This window comes from Siphateles boraxobius, unplaced genomic scaffold (assembly GCF_051911475.1).
Source record: "Siphateles boraxobius isolate OS27281-9 unplaced genomic scaffold, OSU_SipBor_1 41, whole genome shotgun sequence".
NCBI classification, from domain to species: Eukaryota; Metazoa; Chordata; class Actinopteri; order Cypriniformes; family Leuciscidae; genus Siphateles; species Siphateles boraxobius.
In genome coordinates this window covers 9636972-9655558 of record NW_027509042.1, presented here as the reverse complement: position 1 = coordinate 9655558, position 18587 = coordinate 9636972, and the positions used below count along the sequence as shown (strand labels likewise).

At 37.8% G+C, this 18587-nt stretch overlaps 1 protein-coding gene across 3 annotated transcripts in view; it reads left to right on the top strand.

Annotated features, from left to right (window-relative positions):
* The window catches only part of srgap3 (SLIT-ROBO Rho GTPase activating protein 3), a 100999-nt gene that overhangs the window by 64689 nt on the left and 17723 nt on the right, over nt 1-18587 (top strand). The window contains exons 7-18 of one of the 3 annotated variants that reach the window (XM_077198172.1): nt 488-709; nt 1095-1196; nt 5387-5584; nt 6132-6216; nt 8376-8403; nt 9955-10057; nt 11757-11817; nt 12470-12547; nt 13390-13524; nt 14233-14338; nt 15074-15301; nt 17132-17205. In XM_077198172.1, the coding sequence (XP_077054287.1) occupies nt 488-709; nt 1095-1196; nt 5387-5584; nt 6132-6216; nt 8376-8403; nt 9955-10057; nt 11757-11817; nt 12470-12547; nt 13390-13524; nt 14233-14338; nt 15074-15301; nt 17132-17205 (1420 nt within the window). Of the gene's footprint in view, nt 1-487; nt 710-1094; nt 1197-5386; nt 5585-6131; nt 6217-8375; nt 8404-9954; nt 10058-10573; nt 10605-11756; nt 11818-12469; nt 12548-13389; nt 13525-14232; nt 14339-15073; nt 15302-17131; nt 17206-18587 lie in introns of those variants that run through there. The other 2 variants (XM_077198173.1, XR_013192971.1) reach the window with 2 other exon arrangements.

Here is an 18587-nt window from a genome sequence, read left to right as displayed (position 1 = left end):
TGTATGGATTTACAGTCCAATAGAGCAGTGACTGCCTCATCACAATGACTCACAGAGGTTTAAAGTTTCCCTCAAGCAATTTTGAACTTGCTCCACGTTTGCTAAAAGAGGTTAGTTGCACATTTGTTGCACGTCTAAACTAATTAGCTAAGATATCCCACTGCGCTTGTTCTTCTAATTATAGATACTGACGATCTCGAATCTCCACAGGATGAAATTCACTCATTTACATCACATCATTTTAATGACACTACTATCCACGGAGACACAGGAGATGCTACCTGTCTTACAGTTTGTCTTGCCAGAGTGACATGTGAAATCTCAAGACAGCTAAAAATAGACATCACCATGGAAACATTTTGGCAAATAAAATTTCATTTATACTGTCTTTATAGGAAGAAAGATCGTATTGGTGTTCATCTAAATGTCATGTAGGCGCGCTGTGAGATATTTTATCTCTTTCTTCTCTTTCTTCTTCTTTCCACAGTGCTGTGACCTCGGATATCATGCTAGCTTGGCGCGCACATTAAGGACGTATCTTTCTGCTGAGTATAACCTGGAGACCTCTCGCCATGAGGGTCTGGACATCATTGAGAATGCTGTAGACAACCTGGACCCTCGCAGTGACAAGCACAAGATCATGGACATGTACAATCAGGTCTTTTGCCCACCCATGCGCTTTGAGTTTCTGCCGCACATGGGAGATGAGGTATCCATCCTTCAACTTACTCAATAGTATCTTATTAATGGAACAGGTCACCCAAAAATGAAAATCCTGTCATTATTTTCTCACTCTCATGTCGTTCCAAACTGTATGACTTTCTTACAGTTGAGTTCTTAAAGATTATCCTGGCCAATTCATTTCAATATAGTGAAATATAAAAAAAATACGATAAAACAATTATTTCACTTCTTGTTTTGCCTAAAAAATAGTATTTTTTTGGTTTAGAACAACATGAGCGTAAGCGATGACAGAATATAAATTTTTCGCTGAACTATTCCTCTAAGAATAATGAAATTCTAAATGTTTAGTAAAGATCTAAGCCATGTCAAGACATAAATGTACGATGGTGATAAACTTCTGTGCATTTCAGGTGTGCCAGGTGAGTGCGCAGCAACCCGTGCAGACAGAACTTCTGATGCGTTTCCACCAACTGCAGTCCCGCTTGGCCACACTCAAGATTGAAAACGAGGAAGTAAGAGCCATCACAGTTACTACATTCAACATTTTATCATGGACATTATCATGTTATTCACCTCTCTATAATAATTATTTAGGCTCAGCCTCAGATGTTACACCCACGAGACCGTTCACTGACTGTGATGCATATTGCATACTAACATAACAAGGTTTTACAAAATTGCTAGCTCTAATGTGATTGACTTTTTATATCTAATTTCCAAAAAGGCCGGGTGTGCAGGTCTTTATCAGTCTGCTGAGAAACAAAGTTACGGTACGGTAACTTTACCAATACCGTGCCAAGCAGCTATACTGAATGCTTCAGTAGAAGATCTAGTCAATTTAATTTGTGGATTTTATAGTTCAAGGCATTGAATCTTGAGAGGTTTTCAGAGTTTTGGAGCACAACTGTATGTTCCATTTTGTTCTAAAAGTTATTTGAGATTTCAGATTTAAGCCCACCTCCAAACATACAAAAAAACTGGTTGGTTGAGTTACCTTTTCAATCAGAGATGACCCTGTCTAAGCAGGGTATTTGTTAGAGCAAGCTAAAAAGTGGACCCATACATCAAACTAGGGGTGGGCGATATAGCCTCAAAATTCTATCACGATATTTCAAGAATATTTGCGATAATGATATTTATGACGATATAGACATTTTTTTTGTTGTTGTTGAAAATTTTCTTATTATGTTTATCTCGCGTAAATGTTTGCTCACTCATTGCGTTTTTACAATGTGGTAATTTTGTGGTTAAGAGTTTACACAACACAAGGAAGCTTGATTTCAATCTTTGAATTAAATGTTAAATGTGTGTAGGTCTAACACCAGTATTGGGAAATACTACAGAAACATAATAAAGTAATCAAATGTAAAATAACACATAGTCTTTTAGTTCTGTTTCCTGATTAAATTAAATACATAGGCTAATCATTCTCATTCATTACAATTAAAGCTATCTTTTGTTGTTTTGACGACAACATTAATGACAGGCGCATAGCCTATGGCTGCTGTCACTTTTACAGCTAGTGCACGGATCCATTGCTGTTTTCATTATACTGTCGTGTCACACTGTCACATGCGTTTTATACATAACCGACTGTGTTTATGAGTATACTTACCAAGACCGGAAGTTTTACACAATTTTGCGTTTTTCCTCCCATTAAAGCGATATTAGCCGCGAAAAATAACTTTAGTTTCTCGCGAGCTGTACTCTATGCACGCAGTGCAACTTTCTCAGAGAGTGCGCGAGTAACCTAGCTTACTGGATAGTTTAAAACCGCTTGAATGTTTAAACTGATAAGAATTAAGAAGACTTGAAAATTATAAACTTTAGTTACGATGCACTGATGGCCCGATTGTGCAAGAGACCATTCAGTCATGTCCCGACTCCTAAACGCGCACGAGAGAAGACGCGCGTCGGCAGCCCCGCTGAACACTCAAGCTGTTTGTGAAATTGCTAAATCGTCATCGGAGGCTGACAGGCTGCTCTCGCGCTCAGACAGGTGTTGTTGTTGTGCTTGCTAGGGAACGTAAATGCGCCATACGTCATTGCATCGCTATATCATTGATATCGCGATATGACACTTTTTTATCATGTAAAAATGTATACCGGTATTATCGTGGACGGTATGATATGGCACACCCCTACATCAAACCCATAAGATGTCAATTAATGAAACATGAAAATCTTAATATACCCTATTATCTTGCTCAGATCATCGTGATTCATCAGTTCACATTAAGACATTTCATGGTCAAAAAATCCAGTGTCTACTGTCAATAGTGTAGAGATGTATGAAGCATGGCTCACACAGAAGTCATTTCAGACCAAATAGCTTTCTGTTGGTCATTGAGGCAAATACATGAAATCTATTGCCCATACTCGAAATTTCTTATCATGTGGATTCCTATTGAAATTAATGGAGTTTCTTTGCGAAAATTCAAGGAACAACGGTAAACGTGGCTGCACCTTTATTCCGAAGATAAAAATGTGTCTTTGTTAATCTTTGATGGAAAAAATTTCCTTTTGGGCTGATGTCATCAAGCCCTCTTATAATTTTCAATCCCTCCACTTCAAGCACCTGACGTCACATAATAGCAGTAAAATAGTTTGCGAACTCCAGTTCCTGTTGACTTTAACACCTACTGGTGCAACCAAATGCTTTGGAAACTGTTCAGTTTTATTTACACCTGCTCACTAGAAAAATTCATCAGCTTCTTTAGTGTGAGTCATAACTCTGCAGAAAGCCCAACTGCCTCTCTCACACGAGTCTTTAGCACTCAAAGAGCCCTCAGCTTTACTCACATACCTTTTTTCTGTCGTTTTTAAAGCACTCAAGAGAATAGTTCAGCGTAGCAATCAAACTCATTGCAATTTAGTCCATCTTTCCTGGGAACTGTGAGTGTATTTTAGTGTACTCCTCTGTTAATGGTGTTTCTTTTGGGAAGGAACGGTTATCTCCTTGTTTGGTCTTCAGTGAGGGTAATTCTTTGTCTTGGGAGAACGAATACAGCTAAGTGTATGCAGGTGCTAACTAACTTTATAATAGCTCCCGTCTGTGTGTATTGATGACTTCATCTTTTCCTTATCACTTTGTGTCTCATAACCAGCTAGTAATGGATGATTTTGTGTCATGTAGAAAATGTGCCACATTAATCTGTGAGGGCCTAGGGCCAATTTACACAGCGGTCACCATGATCTTTGGTCCTGGGGTCGAATGGAATCCAAATCCTGAAGAAATCAATTGGATCTCTTGAGGGCATAGAGGTTTAGAAAGTTTTCAAGCTGTATACTACCGTACATGCTCAAAGGTCACTTGTGGTTTGGCTGTTGACGGATGGGGATCAAATTTGGTTCCGATATTTGAGCCAGCATATAGTCTGGGCCATTGCTCAGTTTTGAGGTTTTAAAAGTTGTACCTGCATAAGCATTCAAATAGGCTGCAGCACACTGTGGGCTTATATGCATCAAAGTGACGCATCCTGTTGATAATATTGCAGACATAAGGTTGAAGCTCAATGTACACTTTTTTTTTTCTTTCTGTGATTTGTTTTCTCAACCAGTGTACACATATTTTGAGTCTTTCAATACTCGTAAGCTCATATTGTGGGTTTGAATATATCACTGTGTCACATACCTGTTATTGCAAACCTGTTATTGTAAAACAATAAGCATTTTTTTTCAACTACAATGGGCACAGAAAATGTTATTATAGAAGTTCCCACAATAAAGTTTTTTTTCCCTGATGGCTTGATCATGCCATTATGTTATTGTATTCTTTTCTTGCCCTGCCAGCATTATATGACAACAACATGATAAATAACTATTTAACCAACATTTTTTTATATGTCAGAAACTATGTTTTATAGCATTTTTTTCTTTTCAAAAGAAACTTACTGTGGAAGCCTATTTCTGCCTCATAAAAAATTTAAAAAGGAATTTACAATCTCATTCACGTGTTTTCAGATTTATTTCTTATTTTAAACTTTTTATTTTTTGCTTTGAGACAGAAACAGGCTCCATGACTGCTATAAATTCTTAAACAGACTTTTGCTGGAAAACCATGGAATATGGTGTGAAACATTACTGATTTAGGTATAATTTTAAACCTATTCTAAACGGACGCTTCCAAGATTAATAAAATGTCATTCCATTTTATTTATGTCACTGTCAGGCGTCCAGAAATACACACTACCGTTCAAAAGTTTGGGGTCAGTAAGATTTTATGTTTTTAAACAAAGTCCCTTATGCTGACCAAGGCTTAATGTGTTTGCTTAAATTACAGTAAAACAGTAATATTGTGACATTATTACAAATTGAAAATAAGTGTTTTCTACTTGAATATTTTTTAAAGTGTAATTTATTCCTGTGACAGTTTTTAGCATTATTAGTCCAGTCTTCAGTGTCACATGATCCTTCAGAAATCATTCTAATATGCTGATTTGGTGCTTAAGAAAATTTCTTATCAATGTTGAAAACAGTTTTTCTACTTAATATGTTTTTAAATTTTTTCAGGATTCTATGAAGAATAGAAAGTTGAAAAGAACAGCATTCAATTTTATCGGTCACTTTTGATCAATTTAATGCATCCTTGCTGAATAAAATAATTTATTTAAACTGTCGAACGCTCTCATGTAACTTATATTCTAGAAGTTCATACTCATCTTTTCTTCACCTTACTGAGTCCCTGTTATGCTTTAATTAGGTGCGCAAAACCTTGGATGCCACCATGCAGACCTTACAAGACATGCTGACAGTTGAGGACTTTGATGTGTCAGATGCCTTCCAGCACAGCCGATCCACAGAGTCCATTAAATCCGTGGCTTCCGAGAGTTACATGAGCAAGTTAAACATTGCTAAGAGACGAGCCAATCAGCAGGAGACAGAAGTCTTTTACTTCACTGTGAGTTTTCTCAGACCATAAGCACTTGGCCCACCAGTACTCTTTTTATTTTTAGGCCATTTTTATATGACATTTAGTAATATATGCAATTAATTGTGAATTAAATTATTGAAATATGTAATTAATTCAATTTATATGCGATTGGCAATCCTAAGTATTAGTTATTTCAGACATAAGAGGGCAAAACCCGATATCTTCCATCTATAAGTTGAAGTCCTGGTCCTCAAGATCTCTGGACTATCAGTAGATCTTTTAATACATGGTTCTCATCAGTGATGTCTCTGCAAACACTGATATGAAAGTCTACTCAGCCTGTCCTATCTATCCAAACTCAGTCATCACACATGAATTCGCAAAACATTCGTGACAAGGCATATGCCTCACCAATGAGACGGAAATTAAATCCTTCTATCGGAACAGATTGAATTTGCAGCGTGCAAAGTTCAGCGAAATCTGTTCTTTGTTGCCCACAGCACACATCACTCCCCAGTTTTAGTCACATCCCATTAAAATCATTAGCTCACTGACGCCTTCATCTGTGTCGCAGAAATTCAAGGAGTACCTGAACGGCAGTAACCTCATCATTAAGCTGCAGGCCAAGCATGACCTTCTGAAACAGACTCTGGGGGAAGGTGAGTTGTCTGTTTATTAAATAAGTTTCTCTCTGCTCTCTGGAAATGCTGAGTGTCAGCTAAGCCTCTGGCACTTAATTGCAAATTTGGTCACTGTTGGGTACAAAATTGAAAGTTGTAGCTGCACAGCGAGTTCAAGAAGTTTATATCTAATGAGTGGTTCTGGGCTGATTGGACAATACATACAGAAGTGATATCCAAAAGTTCAAGACCAGTCCACTAGTGAAAATTCTTATTTTTTGCATCTACTTGTCTTATTGAAAGCTGGTAGAACTGAGATGAACTCCACAAGTTTGTGTAATTTTCAACCCAATGTTTACAGAAAGTATCACACCTATATCCCACAGTGTATCGCTGTAGTCAATTTAGACCTACGTGTAGTTTGTTAATACAAATTGGAATTAAACAATTAAAACAAGCATTGTATTGACACCAAAACTGTAGGGGGGAGGGGGCAGATAAAACACTGTTGTGGATTTTGTTGATTTATTAGATACCAATGCCAAAGACTTTCTTCAGGCAAATAATAATGAAGCAAATTCCTCAAATAAGTCTTTCAATGAAATATTGTTATCTAATAATCAGTATTTTGAAGTGATTTTGAAGTAATTCATTCAAGTAATTTAACAAAAAAGCTAGACTGCCATTGTTCTTGTATTAGTGTAAACATGCTTCCTATTTATTTTTTTACATACTGAAGAATAAGTATTTTCATTTAGTTGAAAATTACCTTGAATATTCCTTTAAGTCTGAGCCCTTTTGTTGTCAGATGATTATAGAGACCCTTCTTTCATCGCCACATTTCCCATAAGGCCTCTTGTCACTTCTGTTATGGGCAGTTTACGCCCAATCAATCAGCTTGTGGCACCGGGGGGGAATTTCAGCAGCTGCCTGTGCGGCAGCTCATAATCTAATGATGGCACAGTGTGGGGCGCCCCAGCTGAGTCCAGCAATCTATGTATATGATAGCTGACCAGTCCTGGCCTCTTCCCCTCACCAGACTGTGTGCTCAATTACGCTTCACCTCTTCGTCTGAGTAAAAACCAGACACTCGAGGCTAGCCAAGGTGTGTGTGTTAGTTAGTGCGTATGCTGCATATACACAAGTTTATCACATATGGTTGCAGAAGGTACCGCCCATGTTTTTAACATTTTCACCTAATTGACCCTCAATCCATTAAGCCAATTAGCTTGGCACATCTAATTCTCTCCGTTAATGTTATCAAGAGTTGCCATGGCGCCAGTCACCTGACTTAAATGCTCACGCTTATCATTTGAATGAGTGATGTAGAAGAATAAACTGTCTCTGTTTATTAATGTCCTGTAGGTAAACCAGATCCAGCTATCCAGAAACGTATTTGGAAAGGATTGAGAGTCTTTTTTTAACCCCTCAGCTGGCAAGACAAAAAGCTTTTCAGTTTTTGAAATGATTTTAGAGGGCAAAGCAAAGGCACATGGGAACCACTCCATTTGATATGCAGATTTAGAGAAATGAAATGATTTGAGGGGCCACTTCAGATCACTAAAGTACCCGTGTAAAAACATTAGTGGTTCCACCTCATTACATGGCGATTCAGAATTGAAAAAAATGTATCTGCGTTAAAGGCAGGTGCTCTTGAGATGTGTAATTATGGGTATTTTTTCCTCATTTTTCCCAAAACTGACATTTAAAATTTAACATTCTTGCATAATATGGGATTTTTGTGACATTCCTGTGTGTTTTGATTTGTGGGCGTGTATATTTTTCATTGTTCGTATCGTCGAGATACCGGGGAACCCTTTTGGGCGCTCTGAATATTGGGACAAAGAACTTAGTGAGCTGACACAGCTTTCGCTCAGTGTCACCAGTGTGAAATGAATCCCTTGATGCACACCCACTCTTTACATACCCACATACACACAAATACAAACACACACTCATTTAGCCTCTTTTAGTTCCCTTATGTGACCATCTGACACCCCCCAGGGCCCTTCCGAGGTTTCTACGGTGACCAGTTGCTCCTCTTTGTCTCAAGCGCAGTGTGGCTGCTAACCCATTCATCTTGCCTTCAATAGTGTTGGCCAGTCTCACGATAGCCCTCAGTACGCTCTGACCGCGCTTTAGAACCCAGTGCATGAGATCATACTAATAATGACATTTCTTTTATCTTTCATTTTCAGGAGAAAGAGCCGAATGTGGAACTACAAGGTAAGAGTTCTGATGATGATGAAATTCCCACTTTTCAGAAACAAAATAAAGGTTCTTATTTGGCATCTGTGATTGCATGAAGATCCATGGAACATTTACATTGCAAAAAAAAAGGTAATTTATAGTGGATAAATGTAACTCGGGTTATTAAAATATTCTTCGCACTAAGAAACAAATGGTTCTTTTTAAAGAACTTTTAACTGAAAGTTTCTTTGGGGAACCCAAAATTCCAACACTGCTAAAATTTCCTTTTGGAACCTTTATTTTTAAGATTGCATTGCTGTGAAGAACCCTTTTTGGAACCTTCGCTTTTAAGATCGAAGATATTCTCTTAGCTTGCTTTTGCTACAACATCTAAAGATTTTAGTCCAATTAAATGGTCTCAAAACTTGTCAGGCCATGGGGTCCTTAAAGAATAAGATTCAGTAATTATACTTCTCATCCATATTCATTATCAATATCCATGATTATTGTTTTAAATGAAAAAAAAAAGAGATCACAATCACAAATCTTTTTATGGCATTTTTAGGCAAAAAAGAGAAAAAAAACATTATTTCTCGGTCCATTTTCTGCAGGTTCAGCTGATAAAACAAACTCTAAATCACATAACAAGCTCTAGTAAAAGCAAAAGAGGGAAAAATAAAACTTTTTTTCGATATTTCTCAGCGGTCAAAGGGGGACTTGTCCTCAAGCTGTCACTGGCAGGGGCTCCACTCATGCTGGGATATCCAGAATGTCCTCTGACAGTCTGAGAATAGAGCCTTCCTGGTAAACAGATGCAGACCTGTTCTGACCTCTCAGTTGGATGACATCTACCAGTGTTGCCTTTGATAATCATATGCCCTTTACTTAAATTTTAAAATGAAACCTACACTACACCATTACGCAATTATGTAGCTGTGAATGTCGGCACATGTGTTGTTGCAGCAACATATAAAATTGTATGTGCGTAGCTAGTAGCTTTTGTATTCACATACTTGAATAGACTGTTTCAGACCTAAACAATGAAGTGAAGTGGTATTTGGTCACAATGTCACTTAAGAATGCATAGATTCTCTACGGACTCTAATTCCGTTGAAAACATCCAACTCGCCCATCTCTGATAATGATTAATCACGTAAGCAAATATAAACAACAGCTTGCGCAATGTCCTCAGGTTTACAGCCAAAGTACAGAGCCATGTCATGTTCGAATTTGATTGCATTTATTTACCAATCTGTCACAACAGCAATTGTTTCAATAAGGGCCCGATTCAGTGCTCCTATCGGGAATAGAAAACTCCCTGCAGTTGTTAGCGGTTAATTTGAGGTCAAAAGCATTAGGATGTAAGCACAATCTTTTAAAGAACAACAATTAATGCCTGTTGCTTATTTAAACCCTTCATTATCGGTTGTTAATGACCTTCCACTGAGACATGCAAGAGTTAAATGGCACAATTGTGTAGACAGGAAAGGGTTGCGCTATATAGATTTAAGGTCTTTGATATGCGTATGTGATTCAGAGGGAATTTTGCATGTGTTTTTGTTCCATCTAACCATCTCCATTCCTCAGACCCCCAACCCTTCCCCCGAAACCACAGAAAATGCGGAAACCAAGACCTCGTTCCATCTATAACCATAAGCTGTTTAATGGCAATATGGAGAGTTTCATTAAGGTACCCACTGACTTTGGTGCTAACAGTGCCCTCTGGTGGGCTGGAGGGATGGCTGAACCTCTGTCTATCTTTTCTGACTGACTCATGCTCTCACACCCTCTATTTGCTTCTGTTAATTTCCGTCTTTCGTCAGGTGGCGATGATGCAGATGATAAGGGTGGCGGCTGATGCCCTCCTGCCTAAATAGAGATTCAGCAGGGCCCATTAGTTGTTAAGCAACTGCCTTGATGCATAATTTACGCAATTATGTGGTCGATTACCCATTAAACTTAAACTATTTTGTTTAAAAATACATTTAAAATATCAGAGAAAATCAACTGAAGGGCCTCACGTTCTCCACATGTCTCCCTTTACTGCATCTCAAGCCATTCCAGCAGCCATCCTAATGCTATTTCAACCAGTCACCACAACGACACTGTCGTCTCCATGGCAATTCTGTCATCCCTTCCTCTCTAACTGTGATTTTTCTCACCTCTTTCACTCTTCTGCTCTGCTCTACGCTGCTTTGTGTCCTAGGGGAAGACGGAATGCTCGTACCCGCAATCAGGTACTGTAGAATAGGCCCAGCCATGGACTGTCTTTACCTTTCAGATAAGGCTGTAATACATTTGCTTAGACAAATGGTTTGTCTTTGTTTCTTTCCACAAGAGTTCAAAGAGAAATTCTAATGAGCTTTCTGTAGCGACCTAGGATGAGTTGCAACCAGCAGCCTTGGCTGAACTTTTAATCATTTTTTCTATTGTGTAATGCTCTCGAGGACAGACATGCTTAATGCTTTGCTTTTTTCTCTACTAAAACAACCAAAAAAAGACTACTTTTTTTGTTTTGTGGATATATTACTTGTTTTGGAAGCCTTTCGAAAATTGTTACTTTCTTAAAGGTGCACTACGCAGTTTAGCCATTTAAAACATTTTTAAAAGTTCTGCACATATTGATACGCAAATATATGAATTTTATTACACAATCAGTGCTGTCAAATCAATTAATTGTGAATTATCGCATCTAACAAAGTTTGTACATATATTATATGTGTGTGTGTGTGTGTGTATACACACAGTATACACATATTTTATGTTAGATGCGATTATTCGCGATTAATTGATTTGACAGCACAATACAAAAGAAAATTACAAAAATGTACACTCACATGAGATAAAAAATATCCAGTCATAGTATTGGCCTTGAAAAAGCTGTTTTAATTCTATATTCATATTCCACAAGAAAGTATGTCCAATAACATGAATTACAGAGATAGTAATGGCCCAATGATGCAACTTGCTCCATGTAAAATACAACAGTTTTCATAATTTTAGCTACTTTTATTAATACTTTTCTTTTCTTTTAAATGAGGGGGAAATGTGCATGTGCACCTTTAATGGGATAGTTCACCTACAAAAAAATGTTCACTTTTGTCATCATTTACTCACAATGTATGACTTACTTTCTTCTGCAGAGCACAAAATAAAATAAAAAATTTGGAAAGTTAATTGGGTCCATTGTTTGATTTACATTATAGCTACAAAACTGTCTTTAAAATATTATATTTTGTTTTCACTGATAGAAAAAAAGTTTAAAGGTTTGGGATGACATGAGAGTGAGTAAATAATGACAGAATTGTCATATTTTGGTGAACTATCCCTTTAAATCTCAGCCGCTGCTTTAAAACTGGTGCCATTTTGTAATGATTGTTGTCTTTCAGGATTCAGGTCAACCCATTCCTCTGGTGGTGGAGAGCTGTATTCGATACATTAATCTATATGGTAAGCGGTTCAGGGAAAGGTCACTAATTGATTGCAGATAAACCTGCTGACTCAGCTACTGGAAACCATTAGAGAGCTCTCCAAAAACAACACAGCCCCTTATCATTCCGAGACCGATCGACACTCTGAACCACAGAGACACAGATGCTAATTTGAATAAGGACTCATCTGTTGTAAGTTTTAGTGATCCCGTGATGTTTTCGAAAAAGTTCCATATAAAGTCAATCTGTCAGGGTGAAGCTGAAGTCAGAGAATTTAGACATTGGTTTGGCTGCTAAATATGCTGTGGATAGATGATTTATTATTCTGCTAGAGACTATAAATGTTTATGAATGTCAGGGCAGAAAATAATAATGCTATAAACTCTCAAATCTCTGTGCTGGCTCTAAGATTGCTAACAGGAACCTAATCTACTCTTTCTGTGAGATTATTGCTTTAAGATAGGCCTATCAGGCTTTCCCTCAGGATCTAGTGAAATCTTAGAAAATGACTTGAACCTCTTTAACAAAACTCATATGTGCCAAAAATAAAGGATCCCTTAGAGGGAAATGTTGCAATTTCTTCTGTGCTCATCTTGTTTTGAACTAAGATAATGCAATATCATGCCTTGACAAGTTTGCGACTCATGTTTCTATTTATTTTCCTGTACCAGGGCTGCAACAACAAGGCATATTCCGAGTTCCTGGATCTCAGGTGGAAGTCAATGATATTAAAAATTCATTTGAAAGAGGTTAGTCCCCCAAAAGATGAACTGTTATTAATTTTTGGTTCTTTTTTTTTTTTACTTTCTGAACTGTGAGTGTTGTTTTCCGAGTATAGGGTGAAAATGACATCATAAAATTGGATTTGAAAGCAGGTTTCAATTTGCCAAAGCTTTACTGTTCAACAAATTGATTCTACATTTAGCTCATGTTTGCAGATACAGACAATCATGTACCTGGTTTTGAGATTCACATATGGTGTCAGAGTCTGTAATTTATTGGGCTTTACCGTCATCGAAATCTTTCCAATGCACTGAAACAATCACTGCCTAGAATTTCCCAGAATGCACTGTTGAAACCCCTGAGTGTGGGTTGTTTGCTATATTCTCCCTTTTTTCTAATTAAGTAAATTGTAAGAACACTTACAAGATGAAGTACAATAGCAGAAAGATCACATTTTATTTTTATTTTACAATATTCCCCTTCCCACATAAAGGTCTAAATCGGATTGTAACATTAGAAAAGAAAAAAAAAGACTAAAGCAAGAAAATAAATGTAACAAAGGAATATTTAGTCAGATATGGAGGACGACCGCATATTTCATCTACAAGTGAGATGCAAGGTAAACAAAAAGAATATCAGTCATACAAATTGTACAGTGATCGTGTTGATAAATAGCTATGTTTTAATGAGCAACCTTGTTACAGTTAATTGAATCATCAGCATCCAATATTAAGTGGATCAAGGTGTCTGCTGGTTCCCAAATTTTTGTTCATGTTCAACTGATTCATATCATAGGAAATTAAGGAGTGGAATGAGACCCTCTCTTCATTCATTAACTGACTTATTTAATTTAATTACATTTTTTCAGGTGAGGACCCACTGGTTGATGATCAGAGCGATCAGGACATCAACTCAGTGGCAGGTGTTCTAAAGCTGTATTTCAGAGGGCTGGAGAACCCTTTGTTCCCCAAGGAGCGTTTCCTGGATATGATCTCCACCATCAGTGAGTGTTGCATTCAGCTGCAGGAACGCTCAAACTGTCACTGGAGTGATTCAATCTGAAATTACTCCATAGATTCCTGTTATTTGATGTATGCTCTTACTTGGCTTTATCTTTCAACTTGACAAAGCAATTAGTCAGTTTTATATATTTTCTTTTTTTTTATAAAAAAAATTGTATTAATCAAGAATGCATTAAATTGATCAAAAGTGACAGTGAAGATATTTATATTGTTAGAAAATATTTATATTTTCAATAAATGCTGTCTATTCATTTTCTATTAATTAAAAAATTCTGAAAAATATATATCACTGCTTCGACAAAAACTTAAAGCGTCACAACTGTTTTCCACATTGATAATATGAAATATTGCTTCAAATCAGCATATTAGAATGATTTCTGAAGGATCGTGTGACATTGAAGACTGGAGTAATGATGCTGAAAATTTTAGCTTTGTCATCGCATGAATAAATTGCATTTTACAATATATTAAAATAGATAACTTATTTAAAGTTGTAATAATATTTCACAATATTACTGTTTTTAGAGTATTTTGGATTAAAAAAATGCAGCCTTAGTGAGCATTAAATCTTCTTTCAAAAACATTTTTTTTAAAATACTGACCCCAAAGCATTGAGCAGTTTGTAAATTTTGAATGTGGAGCTGTGGGTCATTTTATTTGAATGTTGGTTTGTCGGTTGCTTGTTTCAGAGCTTGAGTCATCCGCTGAAAGAGCCCACCACATCCAGCAGATCATCGTCACCCTTCCTCGCACCATCATAATTGTCTTGAGATACCTGTTTGCTTTTCTCAATCAGTAAGTGGCCGTTTTGTGTACCATACTTTGAACCCGCTGATCCACAATCACACACGCACATACATTCTCAAAAGCAAATTCTACCGCACCGTCTTCACAGCTTCTCTGTCTTTACACTGTAAATCTCCTAGTAAATCACCATTTATATGAATAGCAGCAGTCTCAAGCAAAGAGATTCATTATATTTACAAAGAGCTATTCAACAGCCCGCACTGTTCTTGTCTAATTTATGACCATGTCTGTCAAGGAGTGCTTTAGAGAATATTTACGCCAGGAAAAAAGCCATCAGTCTGTACTTGTACTATACCTGTCCTCTTCTCCTGGCTTTTTATTGATGCTTCTTGTCCTCACCCTCCCACAGACCAAACAGAGAATTTGATTTCACATCATGAGTTTTCCCTCTGACTTCTTCTCCCCTTTCATTTGCTGTCGGTGCCTGCAGCTCTTGCAGCTGTGAACTTCACTTCTTCTTCAGTCGAGAGTTCCCAATGAGAGATGAGCTCTCCTCTGTTGATAATGCACTTAACATGAAGATGAATTCTCTGGAATAAATGTATTGAAATTGACAGCAGGAATAAGAGAGGAAGTTTTTTTTAAAAGTTACTCCTGCAGTATTACATCATGTAATAAGGACATGTCAAGCTTCTCTCTCTCTCTCTCTCTCTCTCTCTCTCTCTCTCTCTCTCTCTCTCTCTCTCTCTCTCTCTCTCTCTCTCTCTCTCTTCATCTTTCTAGTCTGTCCCAGTACAGTGATGAGAACATGATGGACCCGTATAACCTTGCCATCTGTTTTGGACCCACTCTGATGCCCATCCCGGACGGTCAGGACCCTGTGGCCTGCCAGGCTCATGTTAATGAGGTCATTAAAACCATCATCATGCACAATGAGGTCATCTTCCCCAGTCTGAGAGAGCTGGACGGTCCTGTCTATGAGAAATGCATGACTGGAGGAGAGGAGTACTGGTGAGCTCGAAGATTTTAGCTGGATTTTGTTGTTACTGAGGAATGTCATAATTTCTCCATTAGATCCAGCTGTGGCTTAAACTGAGCACTACTCCAAATGATTGGGGAGTTTAGCACTCAGGTCATATGAAGATGAATACCTTTGGATGACTTTTGGAACCTATTGCTAAAAGCAATATTTTTACTTATAAAACAGATGGTTATAAAATCTGATTGAACCCTTATAAAAATGATTGTAGCATTACAGTGGTGGTTGGTATCAGATGGAAATATAATATGGTTCTTTGATATATACTATTGTTCTAATAGATTAGCAGATGAACATACCATGGCTTTCACAGATATTCTGGGGTACTTAATGGAAATAGTTTGCTTTGCATATTTTTGTGGCTTTACATATTGCCTCACATTCACCCATTCACGGCAGTGTCAGCCATGCAAGGCCCAACTCAGCTCGTCGGGAGCAGCTGGGGTTAGGTGTCTTGCTCATGGACACCTCGACACTTGGTCAGGTGGAACCGGGGATCGAACCACCAACCTTTCGGTTTGTAGACAACCTACATGAACCACTGAGCCACTGCCGCCCCTCTTTTAGAGAAAGAGATCGTAAAATAAATAAAAACACCTGGTTGCCACGGAAACACTGGTGCACCTTGTGATCTCCGTGGCTCTCGCACTTGTCGTATTAATAGGGACTTTAAGCAACGGCCTCTGGTGGAACGGCAACGGCGTTCTGGCGATCTATTGCGCATGCGCGACTTAACTGCTACTTCACGACGTTCTTCTGTAACCGTCTACTACGGGAGAACAGCTGATTTGCCGTAGTCGCCACTACGTGAAAGATTAAGAAAGTTAATGGTATATTTTATGGTATGTGGCATTGTAATTGTTTATGTATATCATTAAATGGCCAAAGCAACCCTCTCCTGCTTTTTAAAATCACTTTCTTTATTTGATTTTGTCAAATGATTAAATTATCCCCTACGCCGTACTCTTCACTGTTGCTTAGTGATTGTTGCGTTCTTTAACAACGGCAGTTAACCGTTTACTTCCGGCTGCCGTTGCCGTTCCATCAGCAGCTGTTGCTTAAAGTCCCTAATGCCTTTTACATGAAAACGGAGGTGACTTGTGCTTCTCACGGTGGTGATTATTATTAGTCTACGGAAAGTCAAAATGCCGCCACACCTCCGAGTTGATGAGTCAATATCTACGCTTGCCGTCGCCATGTGTTTGACGGCGCGTGCACACCAGTGAGGCACACACTGGCGCGGGGCGAGCGGAGCAAACCGAGCGTTTTCAGTCCATTCCTATAGAAGTTGAGCTTGGCTCCCACAAGCTCAAGTTCCATGAATGAATTGAAAACACTCGCTAGCTTCGCGCCAGTGTGTTCTTGCTGCTATTGTGCCTGTAAAGCGAGGTTCACAACTTCACAGTAGGCTACAGTAAACGCCCCTGCTTAAAACGTGTATCGCGATTCGTTTAACATTTCAACCGACTTGAATCGTCACACATTTTTATCGATTTTCAACCGGTTGCAAGTGTATCGTTACATACCTAATATATTTATATTTAGTAATAAATGCAAATAAAGTGTCGTTCAAAAGTTTGAAAAATCAAAATGACAAATTAATTGTGGGTTTTAGTCCTCTATATACTCGTCAAACCATTCGATGGAGTCTAATATTGATACTAACAGGATTGATAACTAATAGCGTGGCATTGCAAAACTGTAATTGCCATGGCTTTTCCAATGCTGGCATTATTACATGTGCAGCTATTGTGTTTACTGTGCTCTTTAACATCTCCCTCTCTTTGTGTATATTCACACAGTGACAGCCCTCACAGCGAACCAGGCACCATTGACGAAGCAGACAACTGCACCGAACCACACACAAGCGATGATGGTACAGGCATTTTTGCATTCATTCATTGCTTTATACGCACTCTTATTATTGTCTCTTATGGAAGGATGTTGTATTCAATTCTATTGCATAAGAGACCACAAATAATCAAAAGCAGAAATCAGCATTTGATGTTTTTAGCTTAGTCAATAAAAGTACAGTCAGATTTTTATGCTAGCCTTTGGAGTGAATGGAATCAAAATGACCACATATTGCTTTTTAAAAAACAGAAAAATTGTTTTGCCTTGTGATATTTTGAAGATTATGTGCTGATTAGCATTGCTGTGTTGTGCACTGGCTGACCTTTATCTCTCTCTGTGTGTGTGTGCGTGCGTGCGTGCGTGCACATGCATGTCAAACACCTAATTTACATCAGATGTCAAAGCTGGCATTGAAACATCTGGGCCATATTCAGTTTAATCTAAACAGTTGATCTAAAAAAATTTCAGATTTAGAAATTTTGAGGGGGGAAATGAGCGCAGTCAAAGACTGCAGTATGCACTCATTTTTTTCCTAAAAATTTCTAAATCTGTATTTGTGTCATGTTTTCCAGTAAAACATCTAACCGTCCTAAAATGAAATGCATTTACTTGAGCAGCAAGAATGTCTCAGATGTTACATGCTTTCAGTGAGTATGTCAAATTAAATAGATTATTCTTCCCTCTCTGGTAAATAGTTTGTTCTTGTTTTTAGTATTAATAAAAAATTGTCACTGGGGTAAAAACAAAAAAACAAAAAAAACAACTTAATTTATGAAATATTCTCTGAAACCAAGTCATATTGTCATTTCTGTGTTTGTGTGTACAATTTTGCTTTCAAATTGTTTTTTAACAAAAAAAATCATGTAATTATAATAAAGGTCATTTTTAATTTTCGTTTTTAAGAAGGTTTATTAAGAAGAAATAAATAATAAAGAAATGCTTCATACACACCAGATTGTGGTGTTTGGTGAATATTATGATTGAAATCTCGTTCAGCCAATCAGAGTTGTGCCCTTTAAGCAGTGTGCATCCTTATTGGCTGGTGGGCTATGAGGAGATAAGAAAGATGAGAAGTGGCAGCACAGATTCATAAAGGGTTATGTGAGATTCCAGGTCTTAAAAAAACATTCTCTCTGCTTTTTTCCTCTCCCCTGCCTCACACTCTTCATTTCTCACATATAAATGATAACATTGTCTAGCAACATTTCCGTTGCTATATTAAATGAAGAAGCAGACGGAAATATCTCTTTCGGCCCAGTTTCAGCAATTTTTGCGCTTCATCTTTCTTTCAGCCCCTGGTTTTCTCTGCTTAATTGCCTCCTCCTTTGGCTTTTATCAGGTTGTTTTCCTTCTCTCCCTCTCTTTTGCACACTCTTTGTTCAGGGTGAGTAAACAGGTCTCACA